Here is a 19,081-nt window from a genome sequence, read left to right as displayed (position 1 = left end):
AGAAGATACAAATAAATCTATCATATGGCCCGGCCATACCGCCTCTTGGCATACGCCCAAAGCACTTGCCATCCTACCCCACAGACACCGGCTGAGCCCCTCTATTCACAACAGCTAGGAAACGGAATCAACCTAAACATCCTTCAGCTAATGAATGGATTACGTGGTATGTATACACTATGGAATTCTATTCAGCTGTAAAGGAAAATTAAATCACGAAATTTGCAGGCAAATGGGCGGAACTAAATAAGATCATATCGAGTGAGGTAACCCAAACCCAGAAAGATGAACGCTGGGTGCGCTCTCACCCGTGGTTCCCAGCACCAATGTTTCAGGTGTGATAATATAGCCTGGGGTAAGCATAGAAACCAGAAAGGCAAAGGGGACCATAATGGGGGAAGAGGGGGAAGACAGGAGAGCAATTAGAAACTCCAAAGAGGTGAACAGCGAGACGCACATGATCTGAAGGGGAGTGAGGAAAATGGGAGGGGCCGTAACTGGGGTCAGGAGGGAGGGAAGAGAGATAAGTAACAGCACGGGTATCTGAAGAAGGCATCGAGAATGTTTTATATTTACATAAAATGACGTGGTGTGCTTGTGTGAGCATGCCCACATACATATATACATACCACACAGAGAGTTTAACTGCTCGTAGTAAATAAAGCTCCCACCAAGAACCATAGATTATCTAGCCAAAACCCTAGCACCAGACATAAGAAACTTCCTTCTGCATTGTTGGTTAAGCGAGTCCAGGAGACTCCCCAAACAATATAGAGCATTGCCGTTGCCTTTGGTGGCTTCCCAGATGTTAAAGGTAAGACGGTATTGCTGAAGACACCGTGCACTTCAGACATAGGACAGTTAAGGCTGTATCTCCCAAAAGCCTGCCCGCCTCGCCCGTGAACAACGGCTCTCAGTGCGGCAAAGTACTGTGCAGGCTGCCAAAGGAGGGGAAACAGCCAGTAGAGCTGCCCAGCTGTGATGCCCATGAACCACAGCAGCGACATGGTATTTACATATCCTAAAGGAGCAATCGTGGCACTTCTGTTTTGGGCAGTGACTAACACTGCTTAAAGAGACTTAAAGCCCACTTAACAGAAGGAAAGTTGAGCCCAGTACTGTAGGCCTAGCCAACTACACATGGCTAGTGGGGTCACGGACCCTAGAAGATAACCTACCATTGCCACTTTCCTAAACCAGCATAGACCCCCAACCACACTCTACGTATTTATCCTCGTACTCACAGGTAGGTAGAGCTCTTATCCGCACCCTGAAGCAGATGGAGATGGTTACAGAAGTCCCCAACTACCCCTACAACACCAACCCCTGCCCCTAAGCTTAGGCGGCATGGAAGAAGATGAGGCAGAAACGCCATAAGAGCCAGAGGACCAGGAAGTTGCTGCAAGACTGTGTTTTCCAGATGCAATGTTTTCAAGAAGCAATTTCTATGATACCTCAACAATATGCCTGCCAAAGTGAAACCTGAACAAATTCAACGCCAATTGCCATCCCAAAATATTTTGGGGAGAGCTCTTGGGGCCTCACCCCTGGATAAAGAGCTACAGTTGATGACTGCTGTTGGTCTCCCCAGAGAGCTCTCACCCAGAGCTCCCTAATTGTCTATCCAACTGACTAAGTGGTCAATTCTTAAAATATATACATACAAGAAACAGTTTTAGATTCAGCAGTATGTGTGTGTGTCTGTGTGTCTGTGTGTAAGTATGTATTTAGGGAACAATAATAATAAAAAAAAAAGAAGCAATGAACTTGAGAGGCAGGGGGAACATGGGAGGAAGGAGAGGAAGGGAAGAAAGTATGTAATAATTTAATTAAGGTAAAATTATCAAACAATGTAGATAATGTTGTTTGCAAGGAAATGGATACAACTAGAGCTAACCATACAGATTAAACTAGTCTCAAAAAGACAGATATAGTATATTTCTCTCATTTACGGTTCGTGGATTTTACATGGATACATATATATGACATGAAAATAAAATGAAACTAAAGAAGAAAGAGGGACTGACTAGGGAGGGGGTGGAGCCAAGAAAGGGGAGGGCAGAGGGATAGGAGGAGTATGTTTAAAGTACACTATACTATGGTTTGAAAACGCCCATATATAACAGTCCTACATACAGTGAATAAATGCAATAAAACACATTTAAAATGGGGGGGGGGGTAAGATGGCTCAGAGGGTAAAGGCATTTGCCACCAAACCAGACAACCCAAGTTAAACCCTCAAGACCCACTTGATACTGCACTCTTACTGTGGTAGGCATGGGTGTCACACACAGACACACAAAATGCATTAAAACACACACACACACACACACACACACACATACACACACACACACACACACACACACTACTCCAAGCAGTACAAATCTCCCACAGACATCTGGCTGCTGTAACTCCTCCATACACGGGTAAGTTTCCTTTAACTTTGCTCAGCCAAGTATCAAGGTCATATGAGAGCATATTTAAATATTCTCCCTCCAAATTTGAGATTTTACAGTTGTTTTAATTTGTCTGTGAGCGCACGTGCGTGTGCGAGGGTGTGCGCCACATTGAGAATGTAGAGTACGCGTGACAACTTTTTGAAGATAGCTCTCTCTCTCTCTTCCCACCTTTACGTGGTTCTGGGACTCTAACTGGGGTGCAAGCACAGGGAAGTTTAGTCCATTAGGTGACTAACCGGTAACTTAGTAACTTTGTAGGAAATGGAATTTGATCAGGGATACTAAATGACCTATCTAATATTACTTAGGCCATAAATGGCAGAGCTGGGTGTCAACAGCTCAGGTCCCCTGGCTCCGACCCTGCATCCCAGCACCCTTCAGATCATAAATTCCTTTTGGAATTAAGGATCATCACACTAAAATCTACCTTACACCGACGTCCAAGGACTCTGGGTGGTATAAAGAGCTGGGCTTGGCAACTCACACCATGTACTCCCAAAACTGTGGGACTGACGCAGGAGAATTGCCCTGAGCACAGCTCAGCCAGAGCTACACAGTGAGCTTCAGGCCAGGCTGAGCTACAAAGTGAGACCCTGTCTCAAAAAGAAAAACATAAAAATGAAGACAAATCAGGATCTATACCATGGGAGCTAAGACTTTTGGGCTTGTTGTTGTTGTTGTTGTTGTTTTTCTAATCATGTTGACTTTCAAATGGCCCTCACTATCTGCTGAGAGACTCTCGGCTCCTACATACTAAGGACTTTCACAGCATTTTCACTCCCACCACCTACACTACAACCCCAGGTAAAATGATGCGATTATATTGTTTTGTTTTGTTTTGGCTTGCCTGGCTCGGTTTCTAGATTTTTAAGCCAGGAAATTGTGTAGCCTAGGCTAGCCTTGAACTCACTCTGTAGCTGAGGCTGGGCTCGGACCTCCTGCTCTTCTTACCTCTAGCTCCCAGGCGCTGGGATTACAGGCATGCATTGCAACACCTGGCTTTGCCGAGATGGTTCCATTATATGCCAAGGATACTTACTCTAAAGTTCCCAGTAGCCAGGGGCTGTAATGTATGTCCACAGTCTACTACCATGTAAGTAGCATCCCGGAAACAGTAATGGATACTCACTGCCACCTGGACCAAATCTAAAATCACCTAGGAGACAGGTTTTGGTCAGGCCTGTGAGGGGGTTACTAGGGCAACTAAAGTGAAAGGTGCACTGGGAATGTGAGCCGTGGGCTGAGGCCCTAGACTGCACGGGAAAGCTGAGCACCAGCACTCTCTGTTCTCTGCTCCCTGCCTGTAACAGGCTGCCTCCTGTTCCTACTGCCACGATGTCCACACACATCATCCTGGACTGCTCTATGGGCTAAAATAACCCTCTTAAGCTTACTTCTTGTCTGCTATTTTGTCACAGCAACAAGATATGTAACTAATACCAGCTGGAATCCTGACAGCGTTTTGGATACGCCCTGGTTGTGAAGATAAGAAACATAATACGCAAGTTCAAGTGTCCACTCTACCAATCATCGCCTGCATGACCTCAGCCAAGGTGCTGTGCCTCCATTTCCATGTCTGGAAGACAGTTTTAACAGTGGCACCCTCATAGTTCCTGGGGGAAAATTAAATTATGTCACCTATTATCTTAGTCCATAATAACTGTTCAAATGTATTAACTTCTTATGCCATTCTGGCCACTCATTGGACTTCCTCCTGCCCCATCCTAAATTACTTGGAAATCCAAGATTTCAGTGAAAACACACACACACACTCTCTCTCTCTGTGTGTGTGTGTGTATCTAGTACATAAATAGTAAGTCATCCAAATCCCATTAAGTCTAGGTAATTTTATTTAATAATCATATTTCAAGTTGGACAAATAAATAAATGCCAAAGCAATTTTTATTAAATCCTGTTTTCTCAGTGGTTCTTTGGACTACATCACTCACATGCAAACTCCAAGACTATTGAATAACAGATAAAATAAGTAATGACCATAATGCAAACCACATTCCGATTCCCACTTTCCTGGATATAGCAAGTCCATGTAAGGGTTGTAGGAGCCAAAAAGTAACATGCTCATTAACTGTGGGTCGCTTAGCTGTACACATAGAGCTTAGAGATCACGTGGGTCTCTAATAGTCTCTGTTAAGCTAACAGTTCCTTGGAGCTAGTTCTTAAACCCACTTAGGAATTTCAAGATTTCCCTGAAAAAAAAATATCATATTTCCATGACTTTGCCTGAACACAAATTGAGAAAGCTCACTGAATGCAAACTACCCTGAGGGACAGGAAATGGTCATCGTTTTCAAAGAAAGGCAAGATGTGTCTGCCTACAGGAAACCAAGCTGGTCTTAGGAGACTGATCCCAACTTCCCCCCACACAAGGCTGTGTGAGCTGTGTAGGTGGCTACACGTTTTACCTCCCCCTTGGGACCATGGTGGAGGTGGGGGGGTGGGGGGGTGGGGAGGGGTTATAAGGTCACTTATCATGCCAAGTAAAAGGCATTCTATTCAAAATGGCCACAGAGAAGTGTGGCTCTTTCTTTTTTCACATTTCATTTCATTTTAAAGTATTCAGGGATTTGAGATTCAGACTAGGCAAGTGGTGAGACTCTGGGGGACCTGTCAAGCCTCCCCTGCACCACGCTGTGCTCTCTTCACAGGTGGAGTTTCCTACAGCTGTGATGATTCCGCTACAGTTTGCTCCATTTCATCTTTCCTTGGTTATAACACTAGTGGCATTGAATTTTAAAAATCCTTGTTAGTAAAATATTGTCATGAAGCAAAGCCCAGACAAAAAAAGGCCCTGGATGTGGTCCCAGCTGTAGCACATACCTTTGAACAGAGGTTTGCAAGGCCGATAGACCTAAGCTTGCCCATCAATTGCAGAGGACTGATGTCTGGCCAGTGGCTAAATGTGACAGTTACACTACAAAGCAATCAAGATCATAATGTCTTAGCAAGCAGTTTGTATTCAAAACTCCATCCCGAATGCCTTGCTTCCGTTCTCAAGCCTGGTGTGGGGAACAGTAGAGAGCTGCTATAGAGTGTTCCTGCTTTGTTGCTAGAGCCTTTTCTGGGATTAAGTCTCTCTGAATGAAATCCCAAAGGTTTGAGCATGAGAAACTGCAGCAAGGTGACAATGCAATTAACCTGAGTAATATTTCAAATGTCTTGCTAATACTTTTTTTTTTTTTGCCAGTTCAGACTGTGTTCGTGGTGTGATTTCAAAAATTAGCCTTGGAGGTTTGTGAATCTATTCAAATTAAAAGGATAAAGACGTGTCGATATGGAAAGGATCGGCGGGCGCTTTTTAATATTTCCTAATATTGTAACAGCTTTCTAAACGGCTGTACCATAGCCTCGCTCTGTTCACTTCCCAGACTCCGCAGCAAAAGTCCGTGGTTATTATTTAAGGATCCCGGTGATTCCCTTCACTGCGTGGGGGAGTAAAGAAAAGCAAAAGCAGCCCTATTATCCTGTGTTTATAACAAGTCTGTTACCATAGTAACGCCTGTGATGTCACACATGCTACACCCAGGCCCAGAAGCTGTCTTTGAGGGGGGAAGGGCAGCTTAGCTGTGGAAAATGGACACAAGCATGTGAAGCCGAAGCAGGGTCAGTGCCGAGGTAATCACGCAAACACAGGGAGCTGCCTTCTCCAGAGAAAAGGAGGGTGGGGGTGGGGCAGGACCAGAAAAGCAGTTCCCAGGGCCCAGAAGTGAGCTCACTCACACCGCTTGTATGCAGCTGTGTGAAGGGAGTGGAAATCTAAGCGAATGCGGTACCTCTGGGTTCTCAGTCACGAGCATTCCACTGGGCTCCCTGGCTGCCGAGCTGTGACTGGGATCCAGTGGCGGGTCTGCCTAGCTCATGAAACTGCTGGGAACCAGGGCCTGCCCAGGCAGAGCCTCTAACACCCGGAAGAGATGCCAGTGCCATGGGCAGCAACCGTTGAGAGCCTAGCTAGGATGTTACCCCCGAAAAGACCATCAGATTCAGAGACCCACAGATTGTCAAGGACAGTGAAGGAATCAAGTCTCCCCCAAAGGCAGGGACTTTTAGAGTGAACTTGAAAGGGAAAGCTGTATCTCCTGCCATTGGGGAATCTGGAAGAGATGGAACGTTAATCAGCATTACTATTCTGATAAAGTTTGGAATGAAATGGCGACTTTATAATAAAAAGAATGCTGGATTAGGGGTCAGAAGACTCGAAGTACTTAGAAGACACAGGACCCAAGGATGCTACCATGTCTTTAGTGATACCCAGCGTGCGATTTCTCAGAGGCTCTATAAAAACTGAGCTAAATAAGAGAATGGGAGTGAGGACCGATGAGATGGCTCAGCTGGTGAAGGGTTTGCCACAGAGGTTCCCAATTCGAGCCTCAGAATCCACACAGGTGGAAGGAGAGAACCAGCTTCACAAAGATGCTCTTTCATCCATCACCACTGCACATGCTCCCACACACATCACACACACACACACACACCTCTCTCATACACACACACACATCACACTCACATACACCCATACACAACACACATCTCACACACACATCACACAAACATTTGACACATACATACATCGCACACATCACACACATACATCCCCCACCCACATCACACACACATCTCACACACATCACACAAACATCATACACATCTCACACACATGCACATCACTCACACACACATCACACACATACATACACATACATCACACACACATCTCACACACAATGCACACATCTCACACACACATACATCACACACACATCACTTACACACACATCTCAGACACACACATCACATACACATCACTCACACACACATTACTCATATCACACACACACATCTCATATCATACACACACATCACACACACATCTCACACACATCACACACACATCTCACACACATCACACAAACATCATACACATCTCATACACATGCACATCACTCACACACACACATCACACACATACACACACATACATCACACACACATCTCACACACAATGCACACATGTCACACACACATACATCACACACACACATCACATACACATCACTCACACACACACATTACTCATATCACACACACACATCTCATATCATACACACACATCACTCACATATCACATACATACACATCACACACATATCACACACACTAATGACCATGATGATGGCTGAGGAGCACGGTGGTGCACCCCTTCAATGCCAGCACTTGTGAGCAGAGGCAGGTGGATCTCTGTGAGTTCCAGGCCAGCCAGAGCTAGACAGTGAGACCCTGCCTCATAACAAAACAAAAGCACAGTAACAGAAGTACATTGTTTTTAAAGAAAAGGACGTAAATGAATTTCACAAACTGAAAAGGGTTCGATGCAGATACAAGTGCTGTCATTAGCGTTTTCACATAGCCAGCCACAGTAGTAGGAACCTAGGCACTTCAAAGTGTACCTTGAATTCTTGGGATCGCTATCCTAAGGGGCGAACACCTGCCCAATGCAGCCAGCTCTGGGTTATCCAGGGGTGATCAGGAGGAGCTCTTGGCTTCTGGCCGTTGTGCCCTTCATTAGTTCCCCTCAAGAATATACATTAAAAATTTATAAGTGTATATTAAAAAATAAAGTTAACCAAGCATGGTGACAGAGCTCATGAACTTGCACCTAGTCTGGTCTATGGTCTGTGTAGTGACTTCCAGACCACCAGGGCTACATTAAGAGCCTATCTCAATTTTTTTTTTAAAAAGCCAGAAGGAAAAAAAAAAAAACTTTCCTGGGGCTAGAGGTGTGGCTCACAAGTTAAGAGCACTTATTGCTCTTACAGAAGACCTGAGTTCAGTTCTCAGCACCATATCAAGGGATGCATAACCGATACCTGCCTGTAAGAACTCTAGCTCCAGGAGCCCTAACACCCTCTCCCGGGCTCCTTGGCACAGTGGATCCAGTGCCGATGCACAGGGATGAGGACCTGAGTGTGGGTCCGCAGCACTCGCACAAAAGCTAGGCATACTGGCATGTACCTGTACCCTCAGAGGTGGTTGTGGGGAGCTGGAGAAAAGATGGGTAGCTCTCCAGGCACACACGCATGCACGCACACACACGCACACACATGCCACACACGCGCGCACATGCACACATGCATGCACATGCACACACATATGCACACATATACACATACACACACACACCCCACACGCACGCACCCATGCATGCACACGCACACACACGCACACACACGCACACACATATGCACACATATACACATGCACACACACACACTCCATACAGGCACATGCACACATACATACACACACATACATACACACGCACACCCATGCACACACATATGCACACATATATAGATGCATACACCCACCCCACACGCACACACGCACACACGCACACACACGCATGCACATGCACACACATATGCACACATGTACCCCACACACATGTACACAGGCACATGCACACACACACGCACACACACACATACGCACACATATGCACACATACACACACACACATACATACACATGCACACACAGACACACACACACAGACACCACACACGCACACACACAGTTTGTAAGCCCAGGAAAACCATTGCTTTCCTGCCCTTGCCACTGCTTCCAATATTGCACAGGACACCAGCCACATACACAGCGTAACTCTAAAGCTCTGCTCACCTTGCTGCTGTGTAAGAATTGACTTATGTTACCCCACCTAGCACCATCTTCAGCAAACTGTGCTTTCTGGACAAAGCCCTACCCACTGCCTATATTTTAACTTTTGGGGGGGGGGGGATAAAAAGGATTTTACTGAAACAAAGCTACACTCAATGCTACATGTGCCATCCAAGGACGCCCTCCTGCTACAGCAGCGATGCTCTGGGGAGCTGTGAGAGGCATTATGGCCCAGGAAGTCTACAGTATTGCCTGACTCTTCACAGGAACAGTCTACAATCCTACCCTCGCTTTATAGAATCAAAAGTTGTCTCTCTGATCTGTGCTTGGTGAGATCTGGAAGGCAGAGAACGTTCCAGAATCCTGTCAAATGGAGCCTCCAGGCAGACAGGCAAAGGGTTAGAGCAGATACAGAAAAGATGCCCTTCCCTGCACTTTGTTTTCCACAGATGAGTGCCTTGGAGTTCCACAGCAGACAGCATAAAACCGCTGGTGTTTGGTTACTCTGGCTTCTAATTCCTCAGAGTTCCTCCAGCTAAGACTTCCAAGGCTCCATTTTTGGCCTCTAAGCTTTCGCATATTTATTTCCTGATCTGGTGTGGAATTAGGGTTAAATAGAAGCCGTGTGCTTACATTCCACGTGGCTGGCTCCACCGGAAACCTAGGGGCAGGTCCTCTGGCCTCCCTCCCGCTCCCCTAAGCTGTGCTAACGTCTCAAGCAGTTTCTCTGCTCAAATAAATCTTAGCGCTGAACTTGTATTTGGGTGCACACCTTTCTATGCAGAAACTATGTGCATGAAGACTCTAATGCAGAATAAGAGCTGAAAATAGAAAAGGGAGGTAGAGGGTTTGCTACCTAACGTTTCTGTCGTAGCTGGCATGCCCGGTGCTTCTCTCTGCAACAACCCCAAGAGGTAGGGCGATGCTCCCGTTCTATGAAAGAGGAAACAGAAAAGCAGAGCTGGCAGGACTTGTCCCCTTCCACAGAGCTGTTGAGTGGCAAAGGCTAGAATTAAACCCAGGCTTTCTCTGTGTGTTCCCGCTTCTCAGTCAAACCAACTCATGAATACACTGAGCAGCGGCCCTCAGCTCAGCCACAGAACACGTGTTCAGCTGGGAATACTACATTTATGAAACTACCTACCCTTTTGTCAGCAACTGGCCTGTGCAAAGTGTATCTTTTGGTCCTTGGGAGATAAACTCTGGTCCCGCTGTCCCATCATCCAACCAATCAACCAACCAGAGGAAAATAAGATGACTAATAAGGTAAATATTACTAATAAGATCACTAATAAGGTAAAAATCAATAATAAGGTAAGTATTGCATAATTCGCCAATTATGTTAGTATTAGTGCTACCAATGATTTGAATGACAAATGAGTTTTAATTTAATAACATAACGTAATGACCTCCGTATGATAGGTCAGTTTTATTTGTTAAACTGTAATAGGCCAACAAGAGAGTGTGGCCCAGACCATGAAGGAACACTGTATAGATCTATACGTAACACAGACTGAAGAACTCGGACCTGAAAATGCCCTCACTGTTTATGGAAACATAACCAAACGTCCATCCTCTGACATATAAACACACGCATTAGTGTTAGCATGTTACACACTAAGTACTGCTATTATAACGCGGTGTCTGTCAGTGTTCAGTCCCATTCACGCAAAAATGGCTCGTAATAAAGCATTCCGGCCTGCGTCCCACATTTTAAAGCGAGTCAGGCAGAGCACTCCTGAGGTCCTTCCTGTCCTTGCGTGAACTGCATCTACGAGCTACACTGAACACCAGCGTGCCAGCTCTCTGCCACCGAGATCTAAACACTCGGCCATCTAATTTTCCGGAAATATAAAACAACAGATTACATTTTCATGCAAGTGGAACTCAGATTTCCATCCTCCTTTTAAGCGCTCGGAGACAGCTTTCCAGGAATTAGAAACAATTCTGTGGAGACGGTGCATAATATAACTTGTTTCTTGAATGGATTTAGAGGAAGGCATGTTCAAAAACATGGCTGCCATATGTCTTCTTCCAAAATTATCCTTCTCCTCAGAAAACCCCAAAAGACCTAGCCCTCCTAGTGCCCCACCCTGTTCAATCATCTGTACTTTTTTTGTTAACCAAGCATTATATATATTTTATTCTTTAAAAAAAAAAAAAAGTAGGTGACTTCAGGAAAGGGGAAAAAAAATTTTTTTTTGTTTTTTTTTTTTCGAGACAGGGTTTCTCTGTGTAGCCTTGGCTGTCCTGGGCTCACTTTGTAGACCAGACTGGCCTCAAACTCACAGAGTGCTGGAATTAAAGGCGTGTGCCACCAAGCCCGGCCGGGAGAAATCTTTTTCTGAGTCTGGTGGTAGAAAAGATTTGGAGTCAGTTAAATGCTACAGGCCAAGCAGGGTTAGGTACAGGAATTCTTCGAATAATACCCACAATAAATACTTAAGCAGTAGGTAGGTACACTGACATTCATCTGTGGCATTCCTCAAAGCGTCTTTATCAAGTTGAGCTGTTAGTAAGTTGTCTTCAGACAGTGACAACAGCTGTATACAGAGCGCTATGGTCGGGAGCCCCAGTAGTGCTTACCTGCCGGCGGCTTTATGAAAGGTGGTGGGAGTAAAGGTACAATAATAGGCACATTGCTGTGGTCCTTTGACCCTGCAGGTGAGTCACTGAGCCCATTCCCAGTGGCAAGGCCTGAATAGCCTGTGCTCATACTGTAGGAAGAAATAACACTGTCCTCGGGTAATTTTGGTTTTGGCAAAGAATTTTCTGTAAGAGAAAGAAAAGAAAAAGCCATTCAGTATAACCAAGAATGCATTCATTAGACTTAAATTTTTCCTTATTTCGTCAAGTCCCCTGGTTACGTAACAGAGCAAATTTTCCCCTTGCAAACAGGACTCCACAGCCCACCCTGAGGCTTTACAGTTTTGCTACCAACGTCTCCGGATAGGCTTTTCTTTATAATTTGCTCCACTCTGATAGCTAATATCCCAGTTGGATCATGGTCATGAATTTTAGCACTGTAAAAGCCCATAGAAAATTGGGAGGCAATTAACCTTTTCCATGTGCAAAGTGATGTATAGCAAGCCTCACGCTCTGGCTATGGGGAGGGCTCAAAACGCAGCCCAGAATCGTAACTCTGTCCAACTGTGTTCTAAATCTAAAGCCGTGGTGTAATCAAATAAACTACCGACTTAAAAAATACTGTTACTGCACTGGGTATTGTAAAATTAATATTAATCATATTAATTAATATTAACAACGCCAATATTGTTCAAATGAACAAAAATGCAAATCAAATTTATGACATTGTGCATTTTATATCCTTGTGTCATATACACACAGAATTTCAACCGCGAGAAGCGTGGGATTCTTCCCGTGTTCCCCAGAGGCTAAGACGATGGCCCAGGCGAGATGTTGCCGAGGCTGTTCATTTATACAGCATAAGCTCGGGACTTGCATTTTTCATTTACAGTGAAATTTATGATACTATCTTCCTAATGTGATGTGTACAATTTCATAGCAAGCCTAACATCAAATTTGTCATGTACATTCAATTCCACATGCCTGCAGGACGGCTCGTTTCCATGTCATTGCCTGTCATATAAGAAGAGAAAGCTCCCTCTTAAAGACTGGGAATAGAATATGAGAGCAGGGACTGTGCGAAGAGATTCTGACGCAACACAAACACTGAGCCAGGAGCCGCTGATAATGACTAGTTAGTCATACCCACGTTTTACTAAAATTCCTTCACGTGCTCCTCCTCTTTCATCTTATAAACAGACTCTCATTCCAAATTTAGGATTACTAATTCCGGACTCACTCAGGCTTTCCACTTAGGTACTCTCAGCCTGCTGTCCACCCGGAATCTGGGTAACTCGGCCCCGCCATTCCGCTATAATTTCCACGTGCTAGCTGGATTTTGATCTAATCGCGTACAACTTTGTACTGCTCTCCTTTACTCTACTCAAGAGCACGGAGCAGAGAAAGAGGGAAGACCGGACACGCAAAAATGAAAACAAGGCTTCCTTTTAGAATTCCCCTCCAAACAACGGAAGGAGAGGGTCCACAAGGTGCTATCTGAACACATAAACCCAACATGCACTTCACGGGACACCCCAGTCCCCAGCCCTGATGACGTAAGCACCAAAGGAGGAGGAGCCCAAAGTCTGCAAACACTGTTTCCGGGAACTTGCCGCAGGACCGCGGTGCTCAGGTCCTCAGTCCTGGCGTGTTTACCCATCGCTGGAAGAAGACAGAACTGTGTCTATTTTTGTTTTCTGTTGAGCTCTGAGGTTCTGTGGAACTCCGCTTACAGGAAAGCACAGCTGGGAATACATTTAAAGCCAATCTTCTGGAACCCTTCCACTCCCAGCTCCCTCTCACCCACCACTGGTGTACCGGGATAGAAAATATGTGTGCAAACCGGACATTTGCTGATAACACGTCATAAATACATTACCTTGAAACAATTCTTTTATAATTATACCTGCAATTTGTCCACTTATTTAAAATGAAGGCAAACTTGTCGATTAATGAGATGGATGCATTCAGATAATTTTACGTAGGGAAATAAATCTTAACTAAATATCTGGTAGTGTGTGATAAAGTACAGATGTGTGTGTAGAGTCATTTCAGAAATGATTGGAAATTCTGTCCTAATCCCAATCCAAAAATTCATTTAATCATTTTTTTTAATGCTAATCAAGTCAGCTACTCAAATGACATTCTTAAAAAGGCCAATTATTCTAAGACGATAAATGTAAAAAATATACTAATTTGGTACTTACACGCTGAGGAATGACATTAGGAAATATTACGTCTTTGCTCTCGATCATTAAGCGATCTATAAGAGCAGAGAACTTTGTATGCAGATTAAGAGCACTGCTCCTCAGAACACACAATACGCTTGAATCTAAGCCAAGGTGTTTCGGGAGGCGTTTTGTCGGCACTGTGTGACAGGTCAACTTGCGCAGGGCGAAGCGCTCCTGTTGCGTGTTCAGAACCAAGGCTGCAGCGAAGCCGCGCGATGCATCACGTGTACGCACCGCCAGAAACACCTCGGATGAACGACACATTGACTTGCAATTAATTTGGGGCCACTGTATCATCCATAACCTTTTCCAGCTGCCAAAGTTTGCACAACTCCCACATTAGTTACTGAATCCCGTATGGGGGGGTCACAAGCCACAGTGTGAGGAGTTGGGGGCCTAAGCCAGCTGTGTGCACAACAGCCAAGCGAGACCCACAGCGATTCAGTTCCGGCAGGTGGAGACACCCTTACCTTTGAGAACAGAAATGTGCTGCCGGCTCTCGCCATCAGTAGTGTAGCTTCTGAATTCAATATCTTCACCGTCTTTTAATTCAACCTTGTCGTAGCCGTACCAGCCGAGGAGCTCATTCATGGTGTTTTCTGCAAAGTTCTGGAAGGAAATCATAAGCTACCACTTAGCCCTGGAATCGATAACTATCTGAAAAGAGCGTGCACGTTAAATTCGGTTAGCCGTGTCCTATTTCATGACGGCCCCACTTCCCCTAGAGGATTGTTCACTTTTCAATCATGCTCAAGAGTTGTAATGCCTTTAAATCACAAAATGACTGGTCCGATTATGACAGGCCTCCAGACTTTTCACGATCTAAGGGCAATACAGAGGTGCTCATGAGGATTTCACCTGCGAATGCGAAGTATTGTTTCAGCAAAATCTTCTGCAGAGTTTAAAGTTCTCACCAGTACAAAAATATTTAAAGGAAGCGTGCAAAAAAACAACTAAGAAAATATTTTGAAAATAAAAATGAGCCTTTTGCAGTTCTAATTAATTTAAATTGGGATTACGTTCTGGTGCAGCGTTGCTACTTCTTGGAGCAAATAAAACAGGGTCTAAACAAAACAAATAATTTTTAAATTGTCAACCAGGATCATAAAAAATAACTCAGTAGGTTTCAAGGGTCCCTCTTGACCATTTTCCCCTTTGCTAACTTGATGGATACGTTGTCTTGTAAATTTTATTAGTGACAGATTCATTCTCCGTGAAATCAAGGCTCTTCCCTTAAGTGACATAAAAGTAGCAACAACTTGATGGCTACTGGTCAGCTAGATTTTGGATAAAGCTACTCTATGAACTATAAATTAACATGTGAATGTAAAGTGTTGTTGCCGTTATCAGCAACATCAAAGTTTGAAAATAGTAGGTACGGTTGACAGATGAAGTACTTAAGCCAAGTAACTGTGTCTAGCAATTTGCTAATTATTAGGTCTAGAAATAATGTGACCCTATGTGTGTGACTGACCGCTATGCCTTAAACAGCCACCAAGAGAGTCCCAGGAGCCTTCTGAACTAGGAACACTATGTATCCTTACTTCTTTGTAGCTCAGAGAATCTTATTTTCTTCTTAGAAGGTATCCTTTTCTGAATCCCACTGGGGTATATGACTTATATACCTAAACAACGCACCAAGGCTGAGCCTAAGTGTGTGTGTGGGGGGGGGGGACCCTCAACATGTGTTTCATGTTTTTTTTAATTCTGTGACTTAAGAGCTCAGAATGGTTCCATAAAAGACATTATAGTACTGATCCCACAAAAATAAACCTGGCATTTCAAGCCACCTACAAGATGCTACTCCTTTTTTTTCTTTTTTTTTTTTCTTTTTTTCTTTAGTACCCACTTAAATTCTAAGATTCAGCTGGGTCAATCTGTGATGGTTTAGCGCACTGGCAATTTAAAAAAAAAAATTAGCCAGATTGATTTAGTGTTGCCATCCACGTGGCAAACTGCCAGCCATATCAAACCGAGGCATTTATTCTCTCTGATGGCTGCCCGTGTCCACATTACATAGACACTCTTCCCATGAACGCACAAAGATGAGGTGCTTGCTATGAATAATCAGTGAAGGGACCTCAGGAATACCACTGAGGAGGACGGGGCTAAGTGCTGTTACAGTTAATCAAAGGAGATTCCTTTAATGACTTGTCACTCTCCCCTAACACCCAGCTCTTTCCCTAGCCTGACAGTGACACTGTCTCAGCAAACAAACCAAGGTCCTCCGCTGGAGCTCTGGCAGCTGATCCCTGCCTTGCATCAAAACCAATTCCCAACAGTATTAAAAGCCAAGATCCAGCCATCCTCTGGGTCTATTTGCTGCTCGCGCCAACCTCTGAGAGAACTGTGCCAATAAGACAGGTGACCTTTGGCATAGGAACTCCTGGCTGTCACATCTGGCTTTGTGCATCCTTTCCTAGGCTCATCTAGAAGGCATGGGGTGCCCTGCTTGATAGACACTACTTCCCCCAATGTGTCTAAGCTCTGAAGTCACCCAGAGGCCACAGGCAGGTAATCCACGCATCACCTGCCCAGCTGAGGACATAGATTTGTTTGTTTTAATCCAGCTGGAAATCCATCCATCCTTTCAGAACCAGTCCAAGAGATAGATGCAGAACTTTCAGATGTTAGATAAGAACCGAAACCTCAACTGGGTTCTTAACACCAAGGTCATATTATTTGGGCATTTTAACAAAAATAAAAAAATTCAGTTTTGTTCATGTTGTCTGATGAAAACTCAGAATCATCATGGAACCATCAATATGAATTTGATCTGTTCCATGATTTTTGAGTTACTATAAATGTCAGGGAAGTAGCTATAAAAATGTTCCTTTTCTTGTCCCTGAAAATGAAAATAAATTCCGTATTGTTCTGATACATGAGTGCGGGGGTTGGAAACAACAGGTGTACAGAAGATCACATAATAAATCTCAAACCATTTGAGGAAGGGGGAACATGCTGAAAAAGAGAGATTGAATATATAAAGTCATAAGAAATAGCCTGTCGGGCTAGACAGATGACTCAGCAAATAAAAACACTGGGTGCTCTTCCAGAGCCCAGGTTCGATTCCCAGCACCCACAAGGCAGTTTACAACAGTCTGTAACTCTAGTTCTACGGGGATCAGATGCCCTCTTCTGGCCCCTAGGAGTATTGCACACATATGGGACACAGCCATTCAATGCAGGCAAAAACACACATAAACACAACAATAAATAAAATTAAAAGCAAAAAGAGATAGATTATAACTCCTGCTATACCCACTGTTTGTTAAGAAGTCAAATATCCTCAAGAAGTAAACTATTTAATAGCCGAAGTTTCTATATAGAGTTTAATATGCTGGATAGCTTTGTTTCAAAACCGAAGTAAATGAAATAGACTTTTGTCATTGTCTTCTGACATTCCAGGTGAGCTAATTTGTGAAATGTTTATGGCCTAGTCATGTTTTCAAGTCTTTCTTTTTTTAAGTTTTTTTTAAAGATATATTAATTATTTATTGTACATGAGCACTTTATCTGCAGAAGAGGGCATCAGATCACATTATAGATGGCTGTGAGCCACCAGGAGGTTGCTGGGAATTGAACTCAGGACCTCTGGAAGAGCAGGAGGTGCTCTAAACCACTGAGCCATCTCTCCAGCCCTTCAAGTCCTTCTTACAGAGCATTCCAATAACTGCTGTTTCAGCTTAAATTTTTTTTAAAAGACTAAAAAATTAAAACTAAAACAAAGCAGGGTCTCATCATGTTGCTCTGGCTAGCCTGGGCTACATAGCCTGGCCATCACTATGTAGCTGAGGCTAACCTCAAAGGCACAGAGATCTGCCCGCCTCTGCCACTGAGCGCTGAGGCTAAGGGCACACCTTGCTTCACGTGTCAACATCCGTATATTATTGCCGTTTAAAAGGCAGCTTTCAATTTAGAAGTTAGTCCTTTCTTAGGCTGTTTCTTGCTTGTTTGTTTTTCAAGGGGGAAGATGGGCAGAGATGATCAGGGTTAAAATTCTGAATGACATAGGGCCTCAGTATTAAGTGGAAATGGATGCTGCTGCACTAAGGGGTGTGTGTGTGTGTGTGTGTGTGTGTGTGTGTGTGTGTGTGTGTGTGTGTGTGTGAAATCTGCTTTCCCCTTAAACCTTCAAGTAGCATTTCTCTTCATTTCCAAAGCAAAATATTCAAAAGTTCTTCCTAGGGCTGGAGAAATGTCTCTGCAGCTTAGAGTTCTGGCAGCTCCCAGGTTCGAATCCCGGTATCTACATAGCAACCAGCACCCATTTGTACCTCCAACCCTTAAGGATCAGATCCCTCTTCCGGCCTCCCAGTGTGCCAGATACATATGTGGCAGACAGACATACATGGATGCAAAACACCCACACACATAAACTAAAATGCCTTTAAAAGTTTCTCTTAGCTTCACAATTATATAAAATAAAGGAACTTCTACTTATGTGAAAAAACAACAGCTTTTTGCAAATAACTCTCAAAATGATGGTGATCACACAACATGAATTTTACCAAGCAGTCGTTATTTCAAATACTTTATCATTGCTCTCACAAACCACCCAAACGTGCCAAAAATTGCAATATTTTGGCATCTGAATTACGTTTTGCAGACTGCTTCTTGCCTTTGGAAGTGACACAAAAATCCTCTCGCGTACCGTGTGGTCCAATTTGGGTTTGGAAAATAGGACACTAAAATTACAGTGATAATTTCTAAGTCTTATAGCACTTTGCAGTATTTCTGCATCCTTTACATCTTATGTTCCTTTCAGTAGCCCTGTATGTTGGGTGTTTAGTTCCCGTAACAAACTTCTGGGGAACTGAAGTGAAATCCTCATTTGACAGCAGAAAATCAGAGCATGGCAGAGAGCAGAGCATCAAAACAAAAACAGAGGTCGTCCCATTCTTTTTTCTCTGATTTATCATTTTTTAAAATTTCATATATGAATACTGTACTTACACCATTCCCACCCTCCCTCTTCCCCCTCTAACTCTTTTTTTTTAATATTTTATTAATTATTTTATTAATTGATTTTTGACAAAGAAGCCAAATCCATTCAATGGAAAAAGGATAGCATCTTCAACAAATGGTGCTGGGCTAACTGGATGT

The 19,081-nt window shown here is 43.9% G+C and overlaps 1 protein-coding gene across 2 annotated transcripts in view; it reads right to left on the bottom strand.

The window, feature by feature from the left end:
• The window catches only part of SOBP (sine oculis binding protein homolog), a 172,954-nt gene that overhangs the window by 143,347 nt on the left and 10,526 nt on the right, over positions 1-19,081 (bottom strand). For both annotated transcript variants that reach the window (XM_084774446.1, XM_084774447.1), the window contains exons 2-3: positions 14,446-14,584; positions 11,745-11,930 (exon numbers count right to left, since the gene is read on the bottom strand). In XM_084774446.1, coding sequence (XP_084630572.1) covers positions 11,745-11,930; positions 14,446-14,584 — 325 coding nt within the window. The remainder of the gene's footprint in view (positions 1-11,744; positions 11,931-14,445; positions 14,585-19,081) is intronic.

Source organism: Acomys minous, assembly GCF_964271855.1.
Source record: "Acomys minous genome assembly, chromosome: 3".
Taxonomy (NCBI): domain Eukaryota; kingdom Metazoa; phylum Chordata; class Mammalia; order Rodentia; family Muridae; genus Acomys; species Acomys minous.
Note: the sequence above shows the minus strand (reverse complement) of the source record. Positions and strands in the feature narration are given on the sequence as shown.